General features: G+C 38.9%; 1 protein-coding gene across 2 annotated transcripts in view; it reads left to right on the plus strand.

Moving 5' to 3' along the window:
• Positions 1 to 27,638, plus strand: part of MYLK4 (myosin light chain kinase family member 4) — a 79,303-nt gene extending 51,665 nt beyond the window's left edge. For both annotated transcript variants that reach the window (XM_056485733.1, XM_056485732.1), the window contains 13 exons: positions 6,315 to 6,381; positions 6,825 to 7,299; positions 8,096 to 8,115; positions 10,866 to 10,971; positions 11,861 to 11,954; positions 12,976 to 13,085; positions 14,182 to 14,323; positions 16,640 to 16,710; positions 17,460 to 17,588; positions 18,109 to 18,261; positions 18,601 to 18,673; positions 20,198 to 20,273; positions 22,577 to 27,638. In XM_056485733.1, the coding sequence (XP_056341708.1) occupies positions 6,315 to 6,381; positions 6,825 to 7,299; positions 8,096 to 8,115; positions 10,866 to 10,971; positions 11,861 to 11,954; positions 12,976 to 13,085; positions 14,182 to 14,323; positions 16,640 to 16,710; positions 17,460 to 17,588; positions 18,109 to 18,261; positions 18,601 to 18,673; positions 20,198 to 20,245 (1,488 nt within the window). In that variant the 3' untranslated portion in view covers positions 20,246 to 20,273; positions 22,577 to 27,638. The remainder of the gene's footprint in view (positions 1 to 6,314; positions 6,382 to 6,824; positions 7,300 to 8,095; positions 8,116 to 10,865; positions 10,972 to 11,860; positions 11,955 to 12,975; positions 13,086 to 14,181; positions 14,324 to 16,639; positions 16,711 to 17,459; positions 17,589 to 18,108; positions 18,262 to 18,600; positions 18,674 to 20,197; positions 20,274 to 22,576) is intronic.
• The last annotated feature ends 325 nt before the right edge of the window (positions 27,639 to 27,963 follow it).

Below are 27,963 nucleotides of genomic sequence, written 5' to 3' on the forward strand. Positions count from 1 at the left end.
AACATCTATTTGCAGGAGTTTCTGCTGGGCTTGGTGGTTTCAAGAGCATAGATTTCTGCAGAATCTTAGCAGATGTGTTGTTTTTTTCTTGGGCAGTGCAGCTGGTCAGCACCCACAAGTGCCATTGTACTTCTTTCCCTTAGGACTGATGCCTTTTCTTAAATATATTCTTGAAAGAAGAATTTCAGCTTCTGAGTGAGTTGTAGTATATGAGAGTTAATACTCTCTCTCTATCTGCCAGTCATAAAGCTGGTATGTTTTCTTAGGACAATGTTTTCATCTTTGTTTCATCTTTGCCCTGTTCTCTGCCTTACTGACAGCCATAGGAGTTGTTCCATGCCTTTTCAATTCATAATGCTGTTTAACTTCATTTCCATTTAACCCCAGAACTTGCAATGTTCCCGGCATAGGATGTCTTCCTGAGCACTGTTGGGATTTTGCTGTTTCTACAACTCTGAAAATACGTGAAATCAAAGTAGACACAGCCAATTTCTAAATAACTACATGCCACATGAGATAGCTCTTGGGGCATGACATAAACGTTGATGTGTTAGAGCAACCATTGCAGGAATCTATTACAATTCATTTGCAAAACTAGGGAGACCTCATGATGAAGATAAAGAAATAACTGGTAAGTGCAGGAAGGCAAAGCAAGGCAGCTCATTAGAGAGCAGTCCTGGAAAATTGGAAAGTTACTCAAAGAGATGAGACACCAGTAGGGAGGATTTGTTCAAGGAGGAAGTCTTTGTCTGCTGCAACCATCTGAAATTCAACTTTTGTTATCAGATATCCTGACATCTAGGCAGTTTTTTGCTAATGACTCCCCCCAGTCCCTGTCAGAAAGTAGGGGCACCATGCCTGACTGTTTCCTCTGGTAGGAGAGTGCCGTTGCAATTAAATGTGAGGTCTCCAGCATACTGAATTTGGTGCCATCCTGGCAGCACCCTGGGTTTTGCATACACATGCAGCAGTGAGAAGGAGCAGAGATGGGTGGTTGGGCAGCAGCCCCAACAGAGCCTGGAATGAGCCCCACCACATTCCATTTGCTGGCTTCTGCATGGTGAGGTGCCACAGGACCACAGTCTGTCTATAAAGGGAAAATAAAAAAAACCCCAAACAGATCTTTTGCCTCAACCCAAATTCCCTTCTCGTTAAATGAAATGTTAGGAAACCTGCATTTCTGAAGTCCAATTCAAAGTGAGCCATCAAAGCTGTGGGAGATGATTTCTTAAGTTTATAACCTTTTGGATGGAAATCTCCTAGCTGTGTGATTTTGGAGAAAAGCTTAGGAAGGGCAGTTCATGAAGTCTGGAGATATTTGCCATCCGTACCATTGCCTGCTCATACTTTCTTTACAGTGAGGCTAATTAACTGATACTGTAATTAAAAAAAAAATTGTCTGAGTAGTTTGACAAGTGGGTAGTTTATCCCCCCAGCTTAAAAGATCTGCCAGTGATTTGGCTTTCAAGATGGATTTTTTTTCTCCTGTGTCACACTGTGACAATAGTGGAACTCACTTTGGAGTATGACCCATTTAACAGAAATGGCAAAAATGTGAAGAGCAGCACCTGGAAAATTTTGGGATTATGGAACAGGTGCATATGGAGGCACACACATACCCAGTCAGTCATCACACATGTAAGGAAATTGAGCAGTATAGAGAAGGGAGAGATGTGAAGCTGTCCATAATGTTGGTGAGCAGCTGAATTCTTCAGTGCTTGTGCTTGCCTGACATTGTCCCTGATATGTTCAGACGAAAAACTCAAAACCAACAGTGACTGGTTGATTTGATTTCCCAGATGCAGTGAAAGGATGCATCAAAGCCAGGTAATGCTGAGTGCTCTGGTCCTAATGGGTGTCTTGGTAGCCACAAATTTGTTGGTGATTATTACAGGACTCCATGTATTCCAGAGACATTAAAACTAAACCCGTCAATTGGAGCTAAACTGTCTGCCTCCAAAACCCTTATTAGGCCTGGTAATAACTCTGTTAAGTGACAGTGATTAAACCTAGAGACAAAAGTAAAGACGTTTAGATTCAAGCTGTCGCTGTTAGTGCAACCTGTTGCACCTTCAGCCAGGCCATGGGCTTTGTCAGGAGCCTGGTTGTGTGAAAGCCTTTTCTACTCCTCAGTGTGAGATTCCCTGTTTAGAGAAGAATGGCTAGGAGGAGGAAGCACCCATTTGCAACAGGACAGCCACAGCTTCTCCAGCACAGTGGGTGGGAAGTCAGCAAACTTTAGTGGAGAATGGACAAAACTTTCGTTTGTCTTCGCTGATTTTCATCTTCTGCCTTAGGGTGATGTTGCTCTAAGGGATTTTTTCATACAGAGGTTGTTATCTCATTACCTATGTATTTTCACATAGGTCACATAGAACTTCTCTTGTATTTCGTATTGGGGGAATCACGATTCTCATGGTTTAGAGCTTTTTGTGTGGGATTAGAGGTTTGTGGATTGAGTTTGGATTTTACAAAATAATGATTTCTTTATCTAGTTCGAGGAGTTCTATAAAAATCATACAAGAGTCAAAATCTTTGCCTGAAGGTGCCAGCAGTTGTTATAGTGTACCAAAAAAATAATGACTTGGAAGCAGATCCACCACCTGCCAATAATAGCAGAATTCCCATGTGTGTGGTTTTAGCATTTATAAGTTTGTATCAAAAATACTCTCACTGAATATTTTACACTGCTGGGTGGGAGAAGGGTATATATATTGAAGAGGAACATGAAAGGGCAGGTGGGGATGGATTCCAGCTTTGATGGATGGCACAGGAGGCATCACCATGCATGTGGTTGTCCCAAGGTCTCTGTTGTGTTCTGTACTCTCCTGGGAACTGGTGAGGAGATACTGGGAGCACCCTCAGTGGCAAAGCCCATGGCTGAATTCTGGCTGTTAGGGAAACTCATTAATTGCAAATATCAAGTAACTAATAATTTTGATAAATGAATGGTGATCAGATCTTACACAATACCAGGTTATCTTGCCATAATACAGCTCTGCAAAGAATATCAAGAATATGAGAAAGTGAAACAGAGTTAAAATTTAATTTAGGCACACGCAAAAGTTTTTGTCTTGATATTGGCAGATGAAAGCTGAGGATAATGTCTTGGTATCAAATGAGGTGTGATGGGGTGATAAAGGACCTCTAACTGAATGGCTGGGGTTCTTCATGAGGCCGTTCATTGCAAAAAAATTTTGCAGTAGGAAAAAAAGAATCAAAGAGATTTATTAGGTGAATAAAAAAATCTGAAAGTTAGCTAAAAAAACATTCCAAAGGTAGGACTGCTGCAGTATAAAGAAAGAATTTAACCATGTAGAGCTCGTTAAAAAGGAGTCAGATGTCTATAAAAGACACTCATTTCTTGCTGCATTTGAAATTTCAATTAGAATATATTATATTTATATATATTATTGCTTTTTCCTTGATTTCTACAGGTTTCTAAAGTAAATTTAAATAATTTCCAATTTATTTTTTTTCACCCCCTTGGTCTATACTGAAGTTTCAGCCTCTGGACTATCTCACATTATTCTGTATCATCACCTGGGCTTTTATTGTGTCTTTCTTACTTAGGGTCTGGCAATACTCTATGAAAGAATATGTTTAAGTCTAGAAAATGTGTTTTTGAAGACACAGTACAAAATTGTAGATACAGACACATTTTTGTTGTGGTATACTTTACAGGGTCACAACAGAAACTTTCATATTTAAGCTTTTGTGAAATGAAAATGTAAAATTCTTTTTAAGTTTTTGGCTTGTATGACTTGGAAATATTACTATAGTGCCATTTACCTGATTTTATATATTCAAGTCATTAAATAAAGAGGAAAAATGTTTTCTGCTAAGAAATATTTTTACTGTAATTAGAAAATACAGACTGGAGAAAGTCATGTTACATAAGTCTGGGAAGAATAATACATAAATAAATAAAATACTATTGGGGATTAAGTTATAAAGACCCTTAAGAAAGTTTTAACAGAGGGAAGAGGAGTGGTATGAAGAGTAATTAGGTGGGATAGATGTCTTTAACAAACCACCACACCTTTCAGATGAGATTTTCACAGAGTGTGATGGCTTTTGGGAATTGTGGGCTCTCAGAGCAGCTGCTCAGCTGCCTGGGGCTGAAGTCGTGCATGCCCCTGACAAACTACAAGGAGGTCTTTGTACTGCCTGTGGCTGGGATAGGAAGGATATATTGATTTCTGTGAGCTCCAGAGAACCTGGGGAGCCCCCAGCCTTTAGAGGGAAGAAATAATGGGCACAAGTTCTTGTTTTTATTGCCAGGTCAAGATTTGACAAGTTGAAGTCACATGTTGCTACAAACAGCAAAATGTGGAGAAAACTAGGTTGTTCATGTACAGGCTGCTCCTGTATTTACAAGTATTTAAATATCTAGTCCTTGTATTTCTTACTCTAGTGCATTCTTGCCCCTTTATTTATTGCAAATTGATTCTGAAGAATATCAGTAAATATTTCATTTGTATGATTTTTTTCCATTCAAATTATTACGAACTCCTCATCTGCTGGTGAAATGTCAGGGATCAGAAATGGTTCTTGAATAAACACACTAGTAATTCATGTAATGCCCTGGCAGTCTCAGGTATTCAGCACTGTCCAGTGTTCCTTCCACTAGACAGATTTTTAAAAGCTGGCTTCTGTATTTCACACCTGCAAGCTACAGCAATATTTAGTTGGAAGTGCCGTGTGTCTGCAATTAATTCTGAATGCAGAAGTGAAATTTGGCCTCATGCATCAAAGAGCTTGGAGGCCATTTCTCTGGTTATTTGCTCAGCTGACTGTATTTGATCAGAGCTGATGTCCTCAGTGGTACAGAGAGGCTGACATACTTACAGGAATGCGAGTGCATTACTGATTGCCAGCACAGTGCAGAATAAATAAGTCTGCGGCTTTTCCCTATTTTATTTTTTTCAGTGCTTTTTAGATCATTAGTTGGTTCCCTGTGTTCCATCTGGCAACATTACATTATATTTAAGTTCTGTAGGAACAAGACTGATTTATATTTCAAAGGTATTCACCTTGTTGTATTGTGACCTTTTCCTTTTTGTGGCCTGCATCTTCCTGGGACAAACTGCATCCAAAATAATTGTCAGTCTCAGGTCTTATGCTCGTATTACAGTTTCCTTGTCCCTTGTGGATCAAGATTTTCTGAACAAGTCCTGTTGAAATCCCTCCATGCAGTTACATCCAGTTTATTTCAACTCCTTTGGCTTCTCATGGAATTTCCTTTCCCTTGAACTCTGTTTATAGCGGATACATATTGCTTTGATTTCATGCCTATTTTCTGTATAGCCTGATGAAATTAAAATAAAAAAGCATAAAAAAATGTGGAGGGCTTACCAGAACAAATGTTTAGTAATAGGACTGACTGGTTGGTGCCCAGAGCCCTGGGACTGATCACATTGGCACTCAAAATTAAGTGCCTGAACCTCTGGAAAATATTTTGAGGTGAAAACTTTTTTCACACCATGTGTATCTAATAATAGTAATGACAGTGCCAGTTTCGTACGTTGTGAGAGGAAGAAGGTGAAAAAAAGGATCATGGAGCAACAGCAGATACCATGTTGTACTGTGGTCACCTACTGACAAGTCTAGGAGTGGCCAAGAAAAAACAGCCGAACACACAGTGCAGAAACATGAGTTAATATCCAAAAAGGTAACAGTAATCGCAGAGGTTTATGAGGAACCAGATTGGTACGAAGCACCTCTAGATGTCACTGCAACATTGTAAAATGTAGGTAAAAGAAGGGTATGAGCTGAAGCTACGGCTTGAACACTCAAATTCCTGGTTACCGTCTCACTTAGCCCTTAAAAAATCATTGCATCATCAAAGAAGTCATTGCCAAATGTTGATTAAACAGCGAGGAATTTTTTTGATAAGTGTCAGTAAGATTGTTAATGAACATCTTACTAGAATATTAAATACTCTGAGATTTGGTTAAACCTAGTTTTTTAACAGCAAAAGCTAGGGAAGGGAAGCAGCCGATTCCAGATTAAGCTGATTTGGCTTAGTCTCCGAGATTGAGTCCTGATCTTTTCTAGGCTGTTTTTATGCCAACACCGATGCTGATTACAATCAAGATAACTTCTCTTGCTTTGCACTGGTATCAATTCAATCGGCTTGTAGTTATTAAAGTAAGGACCATCATTTACAGGAAATGTGTGAGTTAGAACACAGAGTATTTGCAAAAAAAAAAAAAAAAAAGAAAAAAAAAAAGTGAGGCTTCAATTTCATGAAGACCGTACAACATGTGCACTGTATAAATTGACTAATCTGTCAATTTCCTTCTTCACAGGTCATCAAAGAAAAGTCACAGTTCAGTGAAGCAGAAACAAAAGAAAAGAAGCCACCAGATTCAGCAGGTTAGACTATTTTTTTCTCTGATCAACTTCTAGTTCCTAAGAAATGGCACAGAAATAGCCATGATTTTCCTGAGCAGCTCCAGTGAAGTTGCTAGTTAGATATGTGCTCATCAGGATGAGTGAGTGCAGGGTATGCAGCTGCTCAATAAGGTGCTTTGCATGAGGAGCTTATTAACTTTGACTTGGCTGACAATAACTTTGAGTGAGAAAAACATTTTCTAATGCTATGTCTCAAAGAAAGCATTTTTGACCCATGAAATCCCAATTTTAAATAAGTAGTCGGCTCTTGCTTAGGAGACACTTGTAATAACCTTGAAAGTGGGAGAGTAAAGCAAATACCTAGTTCAAAATTCAACAGAAGTTATGCTAAGTGTGCAGCCTACTTCAATACTGTTACTGACTATCAGAAAACCTCTAACAGATTACTTTGTAATCTTTTATAGATGGGGACATCCAGCAGAGTCAGTCCTGCTCTCAGAAAGAAGAAGTTGATAAACTCAACCAGGAAAATTCCAAGAGGGAAAGTTCTGTTCTGCTAGAAGTGGATCCTCCCACATTTCATACTGAAGAGTCAGAGAAGAAAGAAGAAAGTTTGTCTTTAGAAAGCCATTATGAATCTAGGAGAAACTCTTTTCAGGAATCCTTCAGTCCAGAAAAGAAGCAGGAAGAAGATGCTGTTGATGATGCTTGTCAAAAACTCACTGTGCAGGAGACAGAGAGTGAGTCCCCAGCAGATGAGGAGAAGAAGAAGGAACATCAGGTGCCTGAAGATGCACTTGAGGAACAACAAAAGGAGAAAGAGAACGAAGGGGAGGAAAATGCTGATAAGAGTGTAAAAAGTGCTGAGGAACCACCAGCTCCTTCCCAACAAGAAGATAAGGCAGAACAAAGTCATGATGAAGAGGTATCAGATGGAAGGTAAAGATTCTTGCTTCAGAAAAATGTGTAGTTCAAGCTTCAAGTCAAAGTGACTGATTAGTATAAGAATTGGTGAAAAATTAGCCCAGTACAAAAGTGAAAAATACGTTTGTTTCTGATCTAAGTGAAATTATATTCTTAAAAAAAGAAAGGCAAACAATCCACCACACATGGTATTAGTAACATGCTGTGGTTGTTTGCTTGGGAACTATGTTAGGAACACGGGAATTATGTTATGCTATTCTTTATCTCTGAGGAGAATTCTCCCATAGTTACGTTTATACATTGCAATGTCATACAACATCAGCAAAATAGATTAGGCCATCTGCCAAATGGGAATTAACTTACTGCAAATTTAGTAACTTAAAGGAAAACATAAAAATGGGAATATTTGCCCAGCAATTGACCTAATAAATTTGTTTACTGCAATTCTTTCTTGGCTGGGTTTAATATATAGCCTTTCAGGGATAAACAGGTTTAATCTGTCAGGAACCTGTATGAACAAAGGGGAATTCCAATGCTCTCCACTTGCTTTAAAGGCTAGATTCATAGCCTAATATCAAGTTTAGAAGAACTCAGGTGAGGTTTTCAGTAACTGAGAAACACTTTGCTGTCATAATTTATGGGCCATTTTTATTTCTCAACAGGAATATTAAACCAGTAAATTTTGCACCATGAAACAAAATAGCTTAATGTTATTTGAATGCAATATCTATGTAGGCACTTTTCACCTATGTTTCTAAAGTTGCTCTGCTTTAAGTGTACTCTGCACTAATACCATGTTTTATCCTTGCAGGTGTAAAAGCTGCGAAAAAGGTACAGGAAATTCTAGTTCAATCCCTGGGCAGACCTGCCAGTTTGAGCATAGTGGTAGCAGTGAGCATCGAGTGCATGATGAAGGTCTAGTCAAAGATGACAACAAAAAGAGCAGAGTAGTTGCAGCAAGTGCTGACGGCATATGTAAAACTATAGAAACTCCTAAAGGAAGTATCCTAAAGGGAAAGCATTTCATTCCCCTGGTATTACAGTGATGAACAGAGACAGAGATCTGTAGAAGGAAATGATTTCATGATTCTAACTAGTAGGGGGAAAAGATGTGCATGATAGCTGTGATGGGAAACAGCTTTTCATGGACTGCAGCTTAAGCTGATGAGAAGTAACACAATTCTGCTTGCTTTCATATTAAATGCTTCTGCTCTTTCAGAAATTATTCAAAATTAATTTGCTTCTGCCACAACTACTCCACTAACACTGCCCTCTCTCCCTCTTCTTTTAACAAAAGAGCTAAAATCCTTAAGTATAGAGTGGAGGGAGAAATTATATCAGGTGCAGCAAACTTGGTCGACCTGTGGAAATGTTGAGAATGTGTTAACAGGGAATCTGCAATGCTGTGGATGTAGCTGAAAAAATAGCTTGCTCATATTCATTCCATTGTAATCTGAAGTGAGAACAACTGCAGGCTACAAAGTAAAGAAATACAGAGTTTTGTGTGGAAGCCTGAGTGATGCTGTTGACCAGTCAGATAAATGTTGCAATGAAGCAATGCTCACCACAATGAGGTGGAAATTTCTAATATTATACCTCCTTCTTGAGAATTTCAGTGCCTATTCCTGTATATGAAATTATGGCATGTGAAGAGATGGCCTGAAAGACTTGGAGATATATGCGTCTGCATGTGCATACACAGGACTCAGGATGAATTTATCTGCTTTGGGAAAGGGGGGAGAGTGTGGGAGGGAAACATTTATTACAGGTTTTTGCTAGGTTTTTGTAGCAGAAAACAGGAGATAGCATGCTAAAACTTTAAAATCCATAAAGTCTTATGAGCTCTGGATTATTGCTATGGATGATGTTAAGATTATAATGTCTCTCTTGGAGCATCTTTGATCTGTAATAGGAAATTGTTCTTGAATAGAGAGAAATCCCCCTTGGTTTGCAAGAAAAGGAAAATAGAGGGTCTGTCATGGGGAACATCTTTAAGGCAAAAAACTTAAACATAGTTTTGAAAAGCAGTCTGGTGTCTTTAAAAGAATATTTCCTTGCCCAAAGTTTGGTAATGTTTTTACTGAGCTTTCAGAAAGACCTTTTCTTCTGTCACTTACATGCTGGTGCTGATGGAGTTTGTGTTGTTAGAGTCAAATTTTGCCTTAGGTTAGAGGTTTTCTTGGCATTTTGTGGGTCTCAGTAACATGCAAAGACCCATACTTACAGTCGTACAATTCAAACTCTGCAGAATCCCAAGTAGGTGGCAAACTTCCAGAAGCCCCAGCTTTTCATAATTCCTTGTCCATGAACTAACTTCCTGACCATGTAAGTTATTAACACTGACAAAAAAAAAATCTAGGTACGCAGCTGGTGTCCTGGAAAAATGGACATTGACTGTGAATAAGGACAATCTACTGCCACATTAATGACCAAACTGTTCCTGCCAGCTACATGCTGTCATGGGGTTTCTTGTTTGTGTTTTTGATCATTTTCACTGGTGAAATGAATGGTTTTAAAATTGCTCAACAAGCCTCACACAAAAAGGAGCTGGCATTCCAAACCAGAGAGCTCATATTGAAACACTGGGGCTGTAGCCCTCCCAAATGGTTGAAGAAGTATTTGTCACTTTGGTCAGCCAAAGGTCACTCTTGGGAGTATAAATCAAATGAAAAACAACGTGGATATGAAACTGAAGTCACAAAAACCTGCAAAAAGTCCAAATTAGGCATGGAGGGCTGGTTTCCAGCAGGGATTTTGACATCAGGATGGCAGAAAGGTCCAGCATGTGGAGGTCCAGAAAGTAACACCCAAGACCTGCCAAAACTCCATAGCTGCTGCAGTGCAATGTTGGAAACCACCCCTCCTCTGTGCCCCTCTTTACATTTTATCTGCCATCTTTTTTTAAGGACAGAAATTCTTCAGTGCAGCATATGACAGTTACCATGTGTCCTGAGCCATGCTGGAAATCCCAAGTGCTGTCTGCCAGGGTGAAACTCCCTCATGTGCACAAGCTCTAAATGTGATCTTTAAAGGTGATGACCACACTGTGGAAAAGGACAAATTTTGTCAATCAGTTGAGAAGGGCATTCTTCACTGTCAACAACAAAAGCTGGGAAATAGCCTTTCTTAGCTGGGCCTGCAGGAAAGTTGTTTCTCTACCTACCCCACTAAAGAGTTAGGGTACATACTCACCTATTAATAGTCCCTGAGGAGGAAAACATATTTTAAAAAATCAGAGATTAGGCTGAATTGCAGAGGCCCCTTGTGAATATGAAGCTATGTTGGTATAGTCTAGTAGTCTTCACTTTGCCTCTCCCAACTTTTGTATGAAAGATGATAACTTAAAAAAGGAGTCCTTGTCTTGGTAGCGTAGCTCCCCAACAACAACCTCTTTTTCTGAGCCAGAGCTTCTGAAATAAAACCGTTGTTCAATAGTAGAGAAAGACCTGTCTATAAAGCTTACAGTAAGTGTATTCAGTTCTTAAATGAACTTATCTGGGGAAAGGAGGAACTAAAATATGGGATAGACAAGCACTGCATGTGACCACTCATATGGTCTCTGTCTGTTTAATCTTTTTTAGATGATACTCCTACTCCACCAGCACCATTTGATCACCGGATTGTCTCAGCCAAAAGGGTGGGGATCAGCAATTACTATAATGTCAACGAGGATGAAATTCTGGGAGGGTAAGTCAGGTGTAGGAAATCAACTTGGAAAGCAAGGCACAGACTTACAGCCAAGTACCTTGGGAGGTGAATGCAGGCAGCATGCCCCACTAGAGCTGAAGTCATGAAAGTCTAAGCTCTTCCAGTGCTTTAAAGAGGGATGAAAAGAGGAGGCTGGTTTTATAGTGTGAGTGAATTTTGCCTTACTATTTGGCACCAGTAGACTTGGCCTGTGTTAGGAAATGTTCTAGGCCAGCCAGATGCCCTCAGGCTCTATGACAGGGCTCCTAAGATGCTGAAATGCTTTACCTCAAATTACAGCCAGCAGTATGTAGAGACATATCATAGTCTTCTTTCTCTCTATGAGTCTCACTCCTGAAAAGACATGCTTGTTTTCAGATAGATTGCAAGACATTACAAGATATTACAGATAGGTGATCTGACAGGCCGTGGAGTTACTTGCCTCTCATGTTGACATTATTTAGGAGAGTGGGATATTGTAATTTTCATGGCAGCATACTCTTGGGTAAGGCTTTGTTTCATCTAAAAAACACAACCCTCCCATGGAGGAGAATGATGTGATGGAGAGAGACATATGATGCACAGAAGAGAGCCATTATCCTTATTTATCCTTACAGTACAACCTTGACTTCCCTGGGATTAGTCATTGCATGCTGTGAGGTGAGTATACTGAATCATACAAGTGGGGTAGTACCAGATAGAACAACGTGTGATGTTGGTGTGCCTAAATGACTAGTAACAAGTACAATCTACACAATAAAATAGCAATAACAGAGACATTGAAATGGAAGCCAGTAGGGAGAGGATAACTGATGGTTGTTTATAGTGTAGTTTACATTCAGAGATGACACCTGTACCACTGGATGATTTTTTTTGCTCCTTTTTCTAGAGGGCGATTTGGGCAAGTGCACAAATGTGAAGAGAAAGCAACAGGTCTCAAGCTGGCAGCCAAAATTATAAAAGCACAAGGTCCAAAACAGAAGGTTGGTAGAGCATGGTACTAGTCTTTTGTTCCCCAATGGATCACACACTGTTCTTCAGCTACACAACAGGCCATGACCGAGTGTTTCACAAGCCGTTACATTCATAGGACCTGCTGGAATACCATTAATTCCAGTTCTATTTCACTTCTCCACTAAAACTTCTAGTAGCTCATCAAAGTACTATTTTGGGGTGTTTTCTGCTTCTTTTAAATATTATACTTATTTTTTTTTTCTTTCTGTTGCTAATTCTATTAGTGTTTAATGGTAAAAACATTTGTCAGGCCTGTGACAGAATGTATTCCCTCCCAAGCACGCTGTAGCCTTTGCTGAAATGACTTGATGTCAGTGGTGGGGATGCTGATAGCAGAAATGATCTGGGTACCTGAAATCAACACAAATACAGATGAGAGGGATTAATCTGGGCTGTTTTGCAAATCTCTTGGACATCTGGGATTGGCTTTCACTGGAAAAATATGCATGACATGGGTGTCATTAAAGGCATTCAAGAGTGGGGGTTGTCTCAGGTAACTGGGTTTTCTAAGTTATAGCTGTGGAAAAGCTGATTACCAAGAATCCCTTTATGGTGAATGGAGAGACACTGACACCATCAGAGAATGATTCAGCATGTCTAAAATAGTTGGGCTGAATGGAGGTACCAGTCTCTCCTCTCTGACTGTAAAGTTAGGTTTTGGGAACTGTCCTGGACTTAGCTTGATTTTGTACACCTATAGCTGTTTGTACAAAATCCTCCTCTGCTTCTCTTTTTCCTTTGCATCCCTGGGAGCCTTCCACTTGTCCATGTGGGCTCTGCTCTTCCTTTTCTGGTAAATATCTTATTACTGAAACATCCCACTCAAGCTCTGAGTTCAGTCTGTTAGTTCCTATAGCTTTGACATCTACCACTGCAGGAGCCCTGGGTTTGGTTGCCACAAGAGAAAACATGAAGATAATGTAGATTTACTTCAAATGTAGCTTTTTTAGCAAAAAAAGTAACTAAAGCAGTACTCATGGTTCTTTACAGGATGAAGTAAAAAATGAAATCAATGTCATGAACCAGCTGAATCATGTGAACCTTATCCAGCTGTATGATGCCTTTGAATCTAAAAATGACATTGTACTTGTCATGGAATAGTAAGTATGTTCTTTTCCTTTCTGTGTTTATTTGCTAGAATTGTCAATTGCCTTTTTGCTTTCTCGTGAAATTAGAGATGAAGCTTCATACAGGTGGAAAACACGTATGAAATATGCTCTCATGAGCAACAGACAAAAAAGGAATTCAGGAGAAAAGTTTTCCTATGCAGCCATTTATGCATTTTTCCAGTAGTGTGCCATATTCCTGGTACTGTAAAGCAACTGCTCAAATATAAGATAGAGCTGTGTTATATATCTTGTCTTTAATTTAACTCTAATTTGTGTCAGGCAGGAAATAAACCTCTCAGACTACCTCCTATTCTATGAGGCAAACAAGAAGACATCTAACACTGAAGAGGAGCCAGATGTGGGTGCTGTGGCTAATCCTTATACTGAGTGCCTGAAAGGATAAACCTGCTTTTTATGCTGGGTTATCAGGCTAATTAGGCGCAAAATACCTGCCTTAAGGTCAAGTTAAGCAGATGCTGTCTTAAGTAAGCCAAAAAGGCCAAAACTAAAACACTGAAATGTGAAGCAGAAGGTCCAAAGTTAGGTGAATTTGACTATTCTGTACATTCTCAGACAGTCCTCTGAATTTGGTCTATATGATTAACATACCACAAAAGAAAAGTATTTGTGTACCTATGAAAGATAAACTGGAGGCATACTGAAATGTAAATAGAAATTAAGTAATTTTTGTTGACTTTAGGTAGTTTGAGATTGACATTTTGGATCCTGTCCATCTTAAACTCAGAGGGAGTATGAAGAGACCACAGATTTAAATGCAGATTCTCTATCATGTTGTTTTGGTTTTCCATGGAACTTCATTAATTTCACTGGACTCAAGACCACATAATATCCAAATTTCAAGGTGTTCATGGTTTTCAATGGATGGGAGGCTGGACTCAGGCCTTGAGAGATTCAGACTAGTATGCATCAGAACTCAGATTTTAGAAAGTTCAGATCAGATTACAAGCTCATCTTACTGAATTTGACTGAAGGATAAAAATGGTCAAGAGCATATTTTCTGCATTAGTCTTACTGTATGGGACTGGATTTGAACTTGGTCACTCCTTTATTGTCTTTTTCTCCTCAGTGTGGAAGGAGGAGAGTTATTTGACCGAATTATTGATGAAAACTACACCTTGACAGAGATGGATACTATCTCATTCATCAAACAGATCTGCAAGGGAATTCAGTACATGCACCAAATGTACATTCTTCATTTGGATCTCAAGGTAGAGTTTTGAGATGTATGTTTTGTGCAATGACAGATGTGGAAATTCCATTCTTAATGGTAGGCCACAAAGCTTAGCAGATTCCTGTGGCAGAAACAACAAAGAGCCTCATTCTGCTCTCCTTATTTCAATGCATATTTATTTTAACCACATTGCGATCAGTTAAATTACTACAGCACTAAGTAAATTAGATGAAAATTGTGGTCATATGTCATCAAGCTTCATGGTGCTTAAATTTTCCACAGACTGATTTTACCTAAAGCCAGCAGCTGACTACAAATAAGTTGCTATTTTAAATTTCAATATTTCGATCTCAAGATATTGAACAAGTATTGTTTAATTTGAGTGCACAAGATACGTGTTTTATACAGCAGCCATAGGCTGGTAATTATCCCTGGTTTTTGCTATGCAGACAGGCATGAGTGAGTGGAACTAAATTCAAGGATCATTTAGGATCAGTGTAAGCCCACACAATTTTCTGAGGACTACATTGAACTGCTGCTGTCATAAAAAAGGCATCAATAGATAGCCAGATTGTACATTAAAGTACATTAAAAAGTACTTTCTAAAATGAAAGGAATAAAAATAATCAGTGGTTAATATAACTAATACAGCTAGTGTACCTGAAAGCCCAGAGAAAGGTGGCAGATTCTCTACCATGTGCTAACACATGTACCAGTACTCTACCATGTACTTGCACATTCTTACTCTGGTCAACTGCAAATGGCCAACTGCCACCCCTTAGAAAACACTTATTATTTTTCATTAAATTGTACACTTGCGCTGATTCTTTTTCCCCTAGCCCAATTTTTTTTATTAAATAATGGACTTGTTTCTTACCTCTATTTAGTGTAAGAAGAAAATGGGGTGATGACTTTAGTTTTATGACTGGCTAGAAAGCTTCCTAGTGATCCCTGAGCTTTGCAATACAATAAAAAGAAACAAGGAGTGCACAAGATGGTTTTCTCTTTGGTGAGATTTTTATAGCAGCTGCTGGTTTTGGCTTGTAATAACTGAGTTAATATAGTACATCTTTAATGTTGTTAGCATACATATTATTGCAGTGGTTAAGGAAATGAGCAGATGCTTGTTGGGACCTGCTTCAGTAGCCGATTGATGACCAGACTTAGTTTTCTCTTTCTCTATAAACATCCAGTTACCTAGAAACCTGTCAAACAGAAGTTCACACAGTCTTTGGGACACATTAATTATGATCTTGAGATGGCTCAGTTTTAATATGAGGTCAAACTGCTGACAAAAAGATACATATACAATCCAAGAAATTAATCCCAGAGACCTCTTTTTATGTGTTCGCCAGCTATGGCTTCTCCCTTCTGTTTTGCTTGTTCATAGATTGCTGTCAGTAACAAATGAGTTTGGGAAAGAAAGCTTGAAATTGAAAAAAAATCATCTTGACCATAATCATACAGGACCTCAGAAACTATGGACATATGGTGTTTAAAAGTCCTACATGTAAAATGAATTAGGAATGGTGACAAAGGTTAACTAATGTTTTAAGTGTTGAGGGCTGTTTTGTTTCAAAGAGGACTCACTGAGCAGTAAGACAGAGTGGCTGTAAAAGTGCTGGCAGTGAATATGGGACTGTGCTTTAGGTATTTACATTACAAAGACAATTGGCCAAATCCTTCTCTCAGTTCCTTCTGTAAGAATTTGGAGTAATTCTTGGAAGTTAATGGATTCCTGCCAGGAAAGTGAAGAGTAGCATTTGGCCCTATGAAAATCCAGTGGTATTTAACCTGTGAATCCTATCTTTTGCTAAAACACCTGAAAAAAACATAAAGTTGATGTGACTGGCTTAATATATTAATGTTCAATCTGACAGAACATTTGAGACCTCAGAAATGTAAAGCTGTAAGATAAATTTCAAAGCCTAATTTTATTTTATTTATTTATTTATTTATTTATTTTTTAAAATCAGTGTGAGCTTACTAAGGTCTGTAAAATCACAGTGAAAGCATGCTGCAACCCCTCCTTGGAAGTCTGCATTCCCTGTTGCCCTCCCCCTAATGAGTTCTTTATCTGAACTGCTGCCTTATGTCAAATTGAAAAGCCATGGAGAAGAAAAAGTAGTTGGAAGGCACAAAATGCAGGGTTCTGATTGTTGTGTCAGCAAGGGGGGTATCCATCCAGAGAGATCTGAAAAAGGAGGGTAGCAAAAGGTGCTCATGAGATATTTGCACTGTTATTAGTGTTATTCTCCCTCCAGTTTACTTAAAGCCCAGTTTTTCATACTTGTTTCTTATTCAAGTTTTTTTTTTGTTGTTGTTGTTTTTTTCTTTTTGTTTCTCTTGGCAGCCTGAGAATATCCTGTGCGTGAACCGAGAGGCAAATCAAATAAAAATTATTGATTTTGGATTGGCAAGAAGGTACATGCATGTGTTCTCACTAATCATAAATTAATTAGGAAACAATGAAAAAAGTATTGCATCCCTGCAATGATGTATTTGATACATAATGGTCTTCTACTGTTCTTAGGACAAATTAGTTTCTTTCAACCAGGGATATCTTTTAATATGGAATGTTTCAAGCTGAGTGAAAAAAATTTGTCCTGAAAGCTTATTTTCAGGTAGAAGGTTGAAAGAGGGCTGATTCTCACTAATAATACACATAAGTATCTTGGAAAAGCTAAAATGGACGAAGTCAGTGGTACATCTTGTCTAGTCTCTTGTCTAGCCTCTTGTCTCCAGTATTAAGAGATTCTTCAAAAAAGAGTGTAAGATACCATTGTGACTCTTAAAATATATCCCATGCCATATCCCTTTCTAGTTTAATTAGGTGCTATAACCTCAGTGGAGGATTTACTGGTTAAAAATTCCATGCCTATGATATGGAGAAGTCCCAAAAGGATGGTAAGAGCTGCTCTGAGAAGTCCTTGAATTATGAATTTCTTCCTTTTTGTAGAAATTTCATTTTGTCTTAGTATGATACAAAACTTGAAAATACTTTTCATTCTATATATAGGCATATTTCTTTTTAGTTTGTGCCTCTGTCTGTCCTTGTTTTCCTACTGAATTTTCTGTATACTTCTGGAATTCCTCTAAGTGCTAGACAATTGGTGATGCAACTTTAATAAGAACTGTAATTGATGTCCTTTGTTAATGTTTCCATTTCCTAGATATAAACCCAGGGAAAAACTTCGAGTTAACTTTGGGACTCCAGAATTTCTTGCTCCCGAAGTTGTGAATTATGAGTTTGTCTCTTTTCCTACAGACATGTGGAGTTTAGGAGTCATTGCTTATATGCTGTAAGTAGGATTCAGTGTCTGCTTTGTAAGCTGTTTCCAGGTTGAACTGTGTCAGTCATCCAAGTTTGCTATTATACTTGAAGAGTGAAAAACTGTGAACTCAAAATAGGAAATGTAAACTTCTTTCAAAGTTCTGTATTGAGAAACCTCTCCTCTTTTAAAATTGCCGTGAACTTTTCATCTTTGGTTTTTTGCACCTCTCTCAGGAGTGTTTGAGCATCACACTTCCAGAATAATGTAAGCTGCTTGCTAAATTCCCAGTGATTAGTACAAGAGTGGTCAGAGAGCTAGAAAATGTGACCTACCATGAAAGACAATAATGCTTGGTGTGTTAGAGAAGAGGGGTGATTATTTAAACATTTAAATAGATGAGAAAATTGGAATGGTCTGGAGATCTTCTTAGGGAGCAGTATTTTGTAAGATAGGCCAGAGTGACAGAACAATCTTAGTTGGCAGATTGGAGACCATGAACAGGAAGAGGGAAAGACAGGAGGACTAAACATATTCCTTTTTACTTCAGCCTCACTGGATTGTCTCCTTTTTTGGGTGATGATGACAATGAGACCCTCAACAATATCCTGGCCTGTAACTGGGATTTTGAAGATGAGGAATTTCGAGATGTTTCTGATGAGGCCAAAGATTTCATATCAAAGCTTCTCATCAAGGAAAAATGGTATATAATCCTGTATCTTTGAAATGTGTATTCCATCGTATCATGACACAATTGTGTCACTTGTGATGCTCCATTGCAGAACTAATATGACTTATAAGTTTTTTATGCCCATATACAGTATTATAATGACACTTCATTGATGTTGTTCATTGTATCCATCAAATGTTCTAAAATTACCTGAATATATTTTTGCTGAGAAACAAAAATTAATCTGCCATCTGTCACACTGTTGTGAAATGACAACATTGCATGATGCCAGAACACATGACCTGTAACAAATAACTGCTGCATTGTAAGATTCTGGGAAAAACTCTAAATAGCATTCTGGTTTTCCTCTAGCTGGAGATTAAGTGCAACTGCTGCCTTAAAACACCCATGGTTAACAGACCACAAGCTCCACTTCAGACTCCAGGTCTCTACATTTAAATATCCTTGTGCATCTGCTGTTGCCCTCTTGTGTTGCCACATCACTTTGCTTTGACATTTTTCTTCACTTTGAGTCTTTGTTGCTGATTCATTTCTTGCCACTGTGAGCCACTTGTGTCCCATTGCATTTTTTTAGCTGTTAGAATTTGCATGCTCCCACTTGCTCATCAGTTCTTGCATGTCTGGAAAGAAATTTAAGATCCTGCAATGCTGTGTGTTGCTGAGTGGATCAATTTCTTAGCAAAATGAAAGAATTTGCAAAATGAGCATTGAATTACCATGTGAAAAGGATTTTCCAGCTGGGGATGATTCTTATTCCCCCTTTGAAAGCCCTTTTAGGCTCTTCTGAGTGCTATTTCATCTTACCTCTTCCAAAGAGTTACCTTTCCCAACAGAGCTTGGAGCTTCACCTGGTGCATACCTTTGTACTTAAGCACCTTCTTGCCTTCAATGGTAGCCAGCTTAGTGGCCAACACAGAAGTTGTTTGCTCATGCAAACAATTCAGCTGGGCTTAGCTGGAGGAGCAACGAGATTTTAAATCACTTTGGTTATTCCTGTGTCAGTAATTTTTGGAGATTCACGCTATTGGTGACACCTCCATTGGCTGTTTCTAAGTGAGTCCATTCTGTGGTTCAGTGGTTCACAAGGGGATAATTTTAAGCAGGTTTCAGAATTTTTACAGCATTTGAAGTGCAATAGTCACTTCTTCCTTTGCAGGCAAAGTACATCTGTGTTAAATAAGATGACTACTGTATTGCCTAGGATGTATATGTCAAGGTGCATTTTCACAGCCATCACTGAGAATTAATAGATTATATTATTAATTAACAAAATAAGGTTATTAAAATAAGAGCAAATATTATGGTGATAATCAAGCAGAGGTGAGCCTTACTGATAAGGCAGTGGGATGGACTGAATAGTGGATTGACAGCTCTGTCCTTGCAAGATGTTCTTGTTACAGACTAAGGATAAACAGGATTACTGTAAAATAGGATATAAAAAAAAAAAAAAAAAAAAAAATTACTCGAATTTTCACTTAAATCTAGTTTTCCTTGTAATGTCCTAGAACAGCAATGTTCATAAGATTATTAGAGGATTTTTAAGTGTGTGTGCACAGTAAAAATAGGAGAGTTTGTCATGGTTAATACATCTTCAGAGGTTTTTGTAAGATTTAATTTGACTCCTTTAGTTGGGCTCCCGTGAAGCTCTGATTTCTGCAATCTGGGGAACAGACAGTCTTTTCCAAATGCTGCAAGAACACAAACTGCTGTCCTTCCTATCACCAGTTTTTATCTTAGGAAACCCTACCCTAATGCAAACCTTACAGCTCATGTTGTCTTTTGCATCTTTTCCCCCAATACTTTTTATTCATACTTGTGCTTTGCAAAACAGCTTCACTAAACATGCTGATGTTGTAGTGTTCTTCTGACATTACCTTAAGTTGAAGTAAGATATGATTGATCTTCAATAAGTGCTCCAATAATGGTATCTTTTTTTTTTTTCCTTTAGAAAAAGACAAAAGGTGTCTGTGTGTCTCAAGCACCCCTGGCTCAATAACCTCTCTGAAAGAGCTGCCAAACAGAAGGTTTGTTTCAGGTCCCAAATATTCCTTCAGATGTAAAAGCTTTAGCCCCTGTGGAAGGGATCAGGGGACAGCTGAAAACCTTGTGTAGTCCAAAGTGCACGGTCCAAACTGTATTCACCACCACCACCCCTGCTGCTGTCTGGAAAACATTCAAAATATAAACTGCCTCTATTACATATACCAAGTAACAGCAATGTGCAAAATAATTAATGGGTATGGAGCCATATGTGCTGCAAACCCTGGCCATTTTAGAGCGAATGGTTATGCTCCCACTGGCTCTCATGGGGCAGGATTTCACCCAATAATTTTTCAGTGTTGAAAGCTTTCGGGTTTTCATGCTGTGGTTAGAAGTAGGGTTTAAAAAGGGTAGAAATATGAAAAATAATAATTTTTAGGAGAGGCACGGGCCAGACCCTCAGGGCAGCTTGACTAACTGCAGCAAAATCAAAGCAAGGTGACCCCTAAAAGAAGCTGCTCCATATGTCCAAGGAACCAGTTCTGACAGGGCACTTACCTTCCCTTTAGCAACCCAAACAAGTTTGACAGAGGATCTCTCTGTCCTTTTTCCCTGGCTCCTTGTCTTTGCCCTGTCATTAACAAACAGTTCATTAGTGGTTCTCAGGCTGGCTTGGTTGCCTTCCCTGGGGATCAGGGAGATTTAAGCCTGCTCTCTTTTTCTGTCCCTGGTCCTGGACCAGTGTGTACTCACTGAGCCACTTTGAAATCACGCTGCCTCGGGCGGTGCAGTGTCTCCATAAACCAGTACTCCAATTCCCACAGTCACTTTCACCACCTACCACAAAAATTGGTCTGCTTGGGACCAGGGGAACTGTTCAAAGGTTCTGGAGGCCATCTCTGGGCAGCACTCAGTGGAGGGTCAAGATGTGAATTAGGCTGAGAACACACACATACACTGTAAAACCACTTCCTTTTAGTAGTGCGTCACCAGTAACAACAGGATGCCAAAATAAAAGTAGTCCACCTTTCACCACTTGCCAAAAGGCAAGTTTTTAATGGTGCCATCATCCATCATCTGCTTGGTAGGACAAGTGCTATATTAAGGGGTTTTTTTGCAACAAGTTTTTTCCAGGAACATGTGGAAAACAGAGTATTGTGGGAGGTTGAAATTTTTGTTCTGACTAAGTAAGATTAGAGCAGATTTTATACAGTGTAGTGTAGTAACACAGAAGGTAATGATCTTTATATGAGCTATTTCAGAGACATGAAGATGCCTTTCCATGATACAGTGGAAGCCAGTAGGGACTAAGGTACCATTATTCCATCCCACTTGCTTTCTGAAACCACGTAACTTCCTGATACAGGAATATCTGAGCATCAACTTCTGGAGTAGAAATCCAGTGGGAATTTATAGCTCTTTGTGATCCTCTGTATTCACCCTCACTTCACTGGTGCTGAGACAGATTCCATAAAGGTTTGGTCCACTCACACTGACCTGTGTGCTTCTGCACAGTAGTTTTCTAAACAGGTTTTCCAGCCCTGTTGCAAGATTAGTGTTTGTATCTGGATTTCCTGTTTCAAGCCACTAATTTGTGGCAACAAACACAACAATATAATGGTGAAAATTCTCCCTCTGTAACAGAGGAAGCACTGTATTACACAATTTTCTGTTACAAACAAAGTCAACTTTAAGATAAATTGACTGTCCAACAGCAGTCAAAATTATTTTTAAATAAACTTTTAATAGCTTTGTAACATAGTAACCTACCCATGATCTAACTTGCAGGAAAATCTGGTTTTGGCTTTTGCAGTGTTATTTCCTCTGTGTGTGTTTTTCTTTTTGGAGTTTATTTGAGTTTACTTAATGAGTGGATCTAGAGTCATAGCTGTGCTTTATTTTTAAAGAATCCCTTTAGCTATTTTTATCAGGCAAGTAGTATGGTTACCACATTTAACCCAAAATAATGCACTCAAGTGCCAGTTGATTTAGACCTGGCATTATAAATGCTTGCAGTGGTAACACAAATAAATGGAGAGGTTTGCAGCATGCCTTTGCATACTGTGATCTGTATGACAAGAGAGGTAAAATAGCAGAGTAGCTGCATTTAAAGAGACACCTCCAGGATCAATTCTCCACTTAACAAAGAGGCCTTGTCTTTTTAATATTGTATAAAACATTTCATAGAAAAGGTGGTTGTGAGAATCCTTTGTAAACAAGAAGCTACAGTGCTGCTTTCTTTTCTTTATGCACAAAGAAACCACTATGTGGTCATCCCAGAACACTTAACCAAATGAAAAAAATATACTGCTGAATTAACTGGATTCTTGTTTGGTTTATTGTGCAGAAAAGCTGCTGTGTGGTTACTGCTGCTAAGAGAGTTGAAAATATCAGCAGTCTCGGTGCTTTACCCCCCTGCCACGACTGAGACTTCTACTAAATGGACCAACAGCACTTCAGTTGCAGAACAAGTCCCAGCATTGTGGAGCTGCTTCTTCTCTATTCAGCTGTTAAAAGAAGGAAAGTATTTCTCCAGGTTGCAGGAATGCCTTTCTTCTGGAGCAGCATGTTCTCCATGCCTGCAAGTGCTACATTAGCTTGGTTTCATAATGAACTTTTCTTTATCTAGTCTTATATCCTCATTTACTTATCAAAGGCTCCTCAAAGTGTTTCTCATCTGAGCCCAGAAGGAAATCTGTCACTATGTTATATCTCTAGCCAAAGTTCATTTGACACTGGAGTAAAATAATTAAAAAAAAAAATTACAGCAAATTTAAAGCTGCCTTCTGTAGAAGGTTTGAAGTTTGTTTTTCCTGTCACACTAAAATAAGTTAAGGATTAGCTCAACCAGAGTTAAAGCCATGTTAATGTAACACCAGTGGAAGGGAGAAATGAGGCTTTCCTTGTGTATGGCTGAATTTGCTGCAACTGTGATATGGTACATTTCAGGATTTTTTAGCCTGATGAATTACTGCTCACTGTAAATACACTTGGATTAATTAAACAAGAAAGAGAACAAGGCACTGTTCACTTGTACCCATGCAGACCCTGTTCTCCAAAATGCAAGTATAATTAAGAGTTATTTTAACAGAGGGTGATTTTATACCAGCTAATCTGTTTAATGCTAATTTAACTGATTAGGACTGCTGGAAAAGAGGTGAACAAGCAAAAATCCTCAGTATTTGTGAAGATTTTTTGTCTTGCTCCCAAGCCTTTTGGATTCTTAACTAGGTAAAAAATTGGAGTCAGAACTGCTGAATTCATCACCTGAATTTTTTTGATTATGGCTTATCATTAACTGACTCTAAGTTGCCAAAGCTCTGAAGTTAAAATAATGAGACTTACTCACTGCTGTATATGGCTTTCTTACTGCTTGGTTTCAGAACTACATAAATGCAAATTGTAATGAGTATTTTATTTAGTCATGATGTTGTGGTGTCTTTACATGGTCTCTGCTTAATCCAGTTCTGATCAAACCACATATTAACATTAGATATCTCTATATATTTATCTATACATTTCATATGTTTATATATTTAAGTTCTGTCTTTTTTTTAAAAGGGATCAACATAAGGACAAAACAGTATTATTCATCACCATGCAATGAATTGCTTCTCACACCTTTGTCCTTTCTGGATAGCGTTCCTTTTGAAACAAAAAGGGGCCCATTAATGGGACATCATGGCCATCACACTCCCTACAGCCAGTTTGATCCAATGTTTTAAAATCATCATAGTACATCCCTTAAGACTGCTCCTGTAAATGAACTGGGCTTCTTAGAGCTGTGACCTCTTAGTAACACTGATGTGTTGCACCGGAAGTGACAAATACTACTATCATATACCATGTAACTTTTATACAATGTAGAGCACTACCACCTTGGAGTCCTCCTCTGTAGTCTTCACTAAAGTAAACTTTAACAAGCAGAAATGTAAGTTTCTTTGGGGAAAGACTGAGCAGTCTCAAAGCAAGAAAATGAGCATATGACTTTTAGGTAGAAGCTGGGCTGCTTGTTTTAAGACACCATTTACATTTGCCTGGTCAAAATTAATAGAAACGTTGCCTTTCTGTTAGGGCTGGAGTTCCCACTCCTGTTCTGACTGTCTTCAAGATACTGTAGATTTTTGTGCAGTAAACAACTCAATGATCAGGCTAAAATGCAGCAAACCACTTTGGCACTACAGGATCTCATTATGCTCTCTAGTGCCATTATTGTAGAATTGGATCAAGGTTTGGTTTTTCCCTTAGTAGATTTTACATGGATAAATTGCACATAATTTTGAATCTTATTAACTATACTAAAATAATAGTGTGACTACAGTCTTTTCTGCTTTGTTGCTCAGTTGAATTAAGAGGATTTATTACGTGTTGATATATACATCTGAGTAGTAATTAAGAGCTTCGTGCCATGAAGATCAGCCCAGTATTGGAGTGTGTTGTGCTGAGTCAACCACAAATCCTCCAGGAGCTGTAGGAAAATGTGACCTCTGCTGAGCACATCCACCAGCTTCATCTGTACAGTGCTCTGTCAGAAATAGAAATTCATGGGAGGATAGAAGAGCTGGACATATTTCCTCCACCTTGAGAATTTAGGCATGAGCTCAGGAGGGACCCCTCAGCAGCCTCTGGCTTGTGCATCCAGGCAGTGTGCTAACATAATCAAGGTGTTTAACTTCCAGTCTTAATAACATGGATAATGGTGGTCACATGCTAGAGTCTTGTCTGTAAATTGTCCCACTGTTTCATCCTTGGAACAGCTTCAGCAGTAGGGGCTGAATTTGAGGGAAGGACAATCAGAGGAGGTTGGACTGAGCAAGTCTCTGAAGGTGCCCAGAGTTAAACCCAAGTGGGCCTGCAGGTGTCCAGTGGAGGAGGAAGGAATCCCAAGAGCACTTCTGCTGTTTGCTCCACAGACACTGGATCTGCAGCACTGAGTCAAAAGGGAGGTACATTACCTAGGGCCTTATTGTCACCAAGGGTAAAAAATTATACTGCTGTGTAATCATCACTGCTGTGTATAGCAATGTGCCTGAGAAAAAGTCTCCAGAGATGTTCATTTGTGTCTTGCATCCACCTTAATATGAAGAGCTTCTTTCCATTGAGGGTGGCAGAGCACTGGAACAGGCTGCCCAGGGAGATCATGGAGTCTCTAAGGAGATCACTGGAGTCTGGAGACATTCCAAACCCCCTTGATGTGTTCCTGTGTCACCTGCTTTAGGTGACCCTGCCTTGGCAGTGGGGTTGGACTGGATAATCTCCAGATTATCAACCCTAAAAATTCTGTAATTCTCTGATTCTGGGATCTTTTCTGGCTGTTGTAATTTTAGTAAATAATAGCTTGAGACACATTCTTTTTAGTGGCTTCCTAATTGTGTCTCTTTGCACTTTGAGCAGTATGCTGTTTTGTGTGTGTGCCCATATATGCAAATTTGGTTTGGGTTTTGTTTTACTTTGCCCTGCCTCTGGAAACATTCTAGGGTGAGTTTGACAGGGCTGTAAGCAACCTGGTCAAGTGGGAGACCTCATTTCTCATTGCAGAAAGGTTGGATTAGATGACCTTTAAAGGTCCCATCCAACTCAAACTATTCTATGATTCTATGATTTTATGATTTAAATATGTTCTGTAATGAGTAATAGCTAAAGCCTGCTGTGCTAAATTATTGTTTTGGCACATCATCTATTTTCTACTAGGTCATAATAATACTAAGGCTACTAGGTTCTAATAAGTCACCCACATCTGTGTGAGTTTGCTTATATTTTTTGCTACATGTTGGCTTATGTGATTGCATTTGGAAAGTGTGAATGGCTGTGCTTGTGAACAGATTTGGGTGTGAAAGGCACTGTTCTAGCTGCTGCTATTCCATTTAGTTGTATACTCACAGGAATGACTGCAGGTACCTCAAGAGTGGTATAGAAACATCAAATGTGGTAGGAGGGATGAAGTGCCCAGATGCACTGCTTGTTTTCTGCATTCTTCCTGACATGCAAAAATTAAAAAATAAAATCCTGAGAACATGACAACTATCACCTGGCATTCATAAGAATCAGGACAATGCTATTTCCACTCCTGTAAATGCAGCAGGTATACTGGATGCCAGATAAACTAGAGCAGTCTAAGACTGACATCAAGGTTAGAAGCAAATTTATTTGGCACAAGATGGGACACTAGTGGTTTTTCCACTGATTTTATATGTTGTACATTCTGAAGATTATGAAATGGGTAAAAACCTCTTCTGCAGAAAGATCTCCATACTATCATGCCCATATTTGTGAATGTCTGCAGCCAGTTGCTCCTCTGGGTACCCTCACAGCATAAGCAGTTGGCAACCTGGATAATCCACTCTGGAGATTATAAAAGCAGCTGGTTTTTAATTTCATTTTTAATTCCTTCTAATGTCAAAAGCTGAATAAAGTCAAAGCCAAGCTAAATTCTTGATTCCAACCAGGAATAACAGGGTAGCTCACAGAAATAAATAAGGGAAGTGCTAGACCCACCTTTTGTGATGTGAGTAGTAGAAGGCCCCAGTTTAACCAGCCTGCCTTCCTGCCAAAAATATCTACTTTGCACCAGTTCTATCAGTAAAAATAAAAGAACCCAAATCTTCTTAACAGTGAAGGAATCTCAATGAAGATACAGTTTTTCTGAAGTGGTCAAATTGCTGCAGTAAAAGTCAAGTTACTTTAGCATTTTCAGTTTAATGCTGACTATAAATCACTGACAGCCTCTTTCAGCAAAATGACTCCCACCAGAGTCTGTGAGAAAAGAAAGTGTGTCAGCTCTTCTCCACTGATGGAGACCTGGAAATATTGGATTGTGTTCCACTGGATCCAGTGAGCAGGGCAATTCTTAGCTTTAGGACTTTTAATGTGTGGTAATGGATGCAGTTTTGCACCCAGAGTAGTGATGAATGGATGAATGAGCACTGATGCTCCACACCCCTTCCAGGAGGATGGTGCACCTTCACATACTATCTACTATCACTATTATCACCAATAAATACTTGTTCTTGTGTCTCCTGTGAATAAAACTAAACACTGCATGAATCCGTTTAGGAATGCTAGACTGTTTCACCTTCCATGAAGGCTTGCTAGCAGAACTACTATCTACCTGTTTCAAACCTAGATGAAGATGGTGGAGATAGTGCTTTGTAAATATGTTGTTTAGCTGTGGCTGTAGAGTTAGTGATCTCATTTTGGTGTGGCAGAACTAATGTTTGCATACCCCACAGCAACTTCCCTTGAATTTAGAGGACAGGCATGAAGCATGTGGATTTTCATGTACCTTATCACTTTGGTTTGCATATCTGGTTTTGTAGATTAACTCATGGTACGTGTTCTTTTGTGAAAACCATGAAGCAATCTTGTAAAAAGATGAATGAGGAATAAATGCTGATTTTGTTTACTCCAGGGTTTTTGTTTGCTGTATTTAATGTGCCTGTCATTCACATTAGTGACAGAAAGAAGCGTGGCATTTTTCCCAGCTGCTGTCTCTAGATACATGAAAAGTGATTTCTATTGAAACAAATGTACCTACATCAAAGGTTGACTCAGACTCACAGTTTGTACTCACTCCTTGTAAGAAAACCTCGGCTCTCTCTGCATGTAACTGGGACCTGAGGTGCTCCTGACTGCAGCCTTGCTGGAAGTCCTTAAGACCAGGTTACTAAGGAGGAAATTAGAAATTACTGAAATTTCAAGTGTTTGGTCACTCAAGAGACCTGGTGTACTTTTCTC

Source organism: Oenanthe melanoleuca, chromosome 2 (assembly GCF_029582105.1).
Source record: "Oenanthe melanoleuca isolate GR-GAL-2019-014 chromosome 2, OMel1.0, whole genome shotgun sequence".
In the NCBI taxonomy this organism is placed as follows: domain Eukaryota; kingdom Metazoa; phylum Chordata; class Aves; order Passeriformes; family Muscicapidae; genus Oenanthe; species Oenanthe melanoleuca.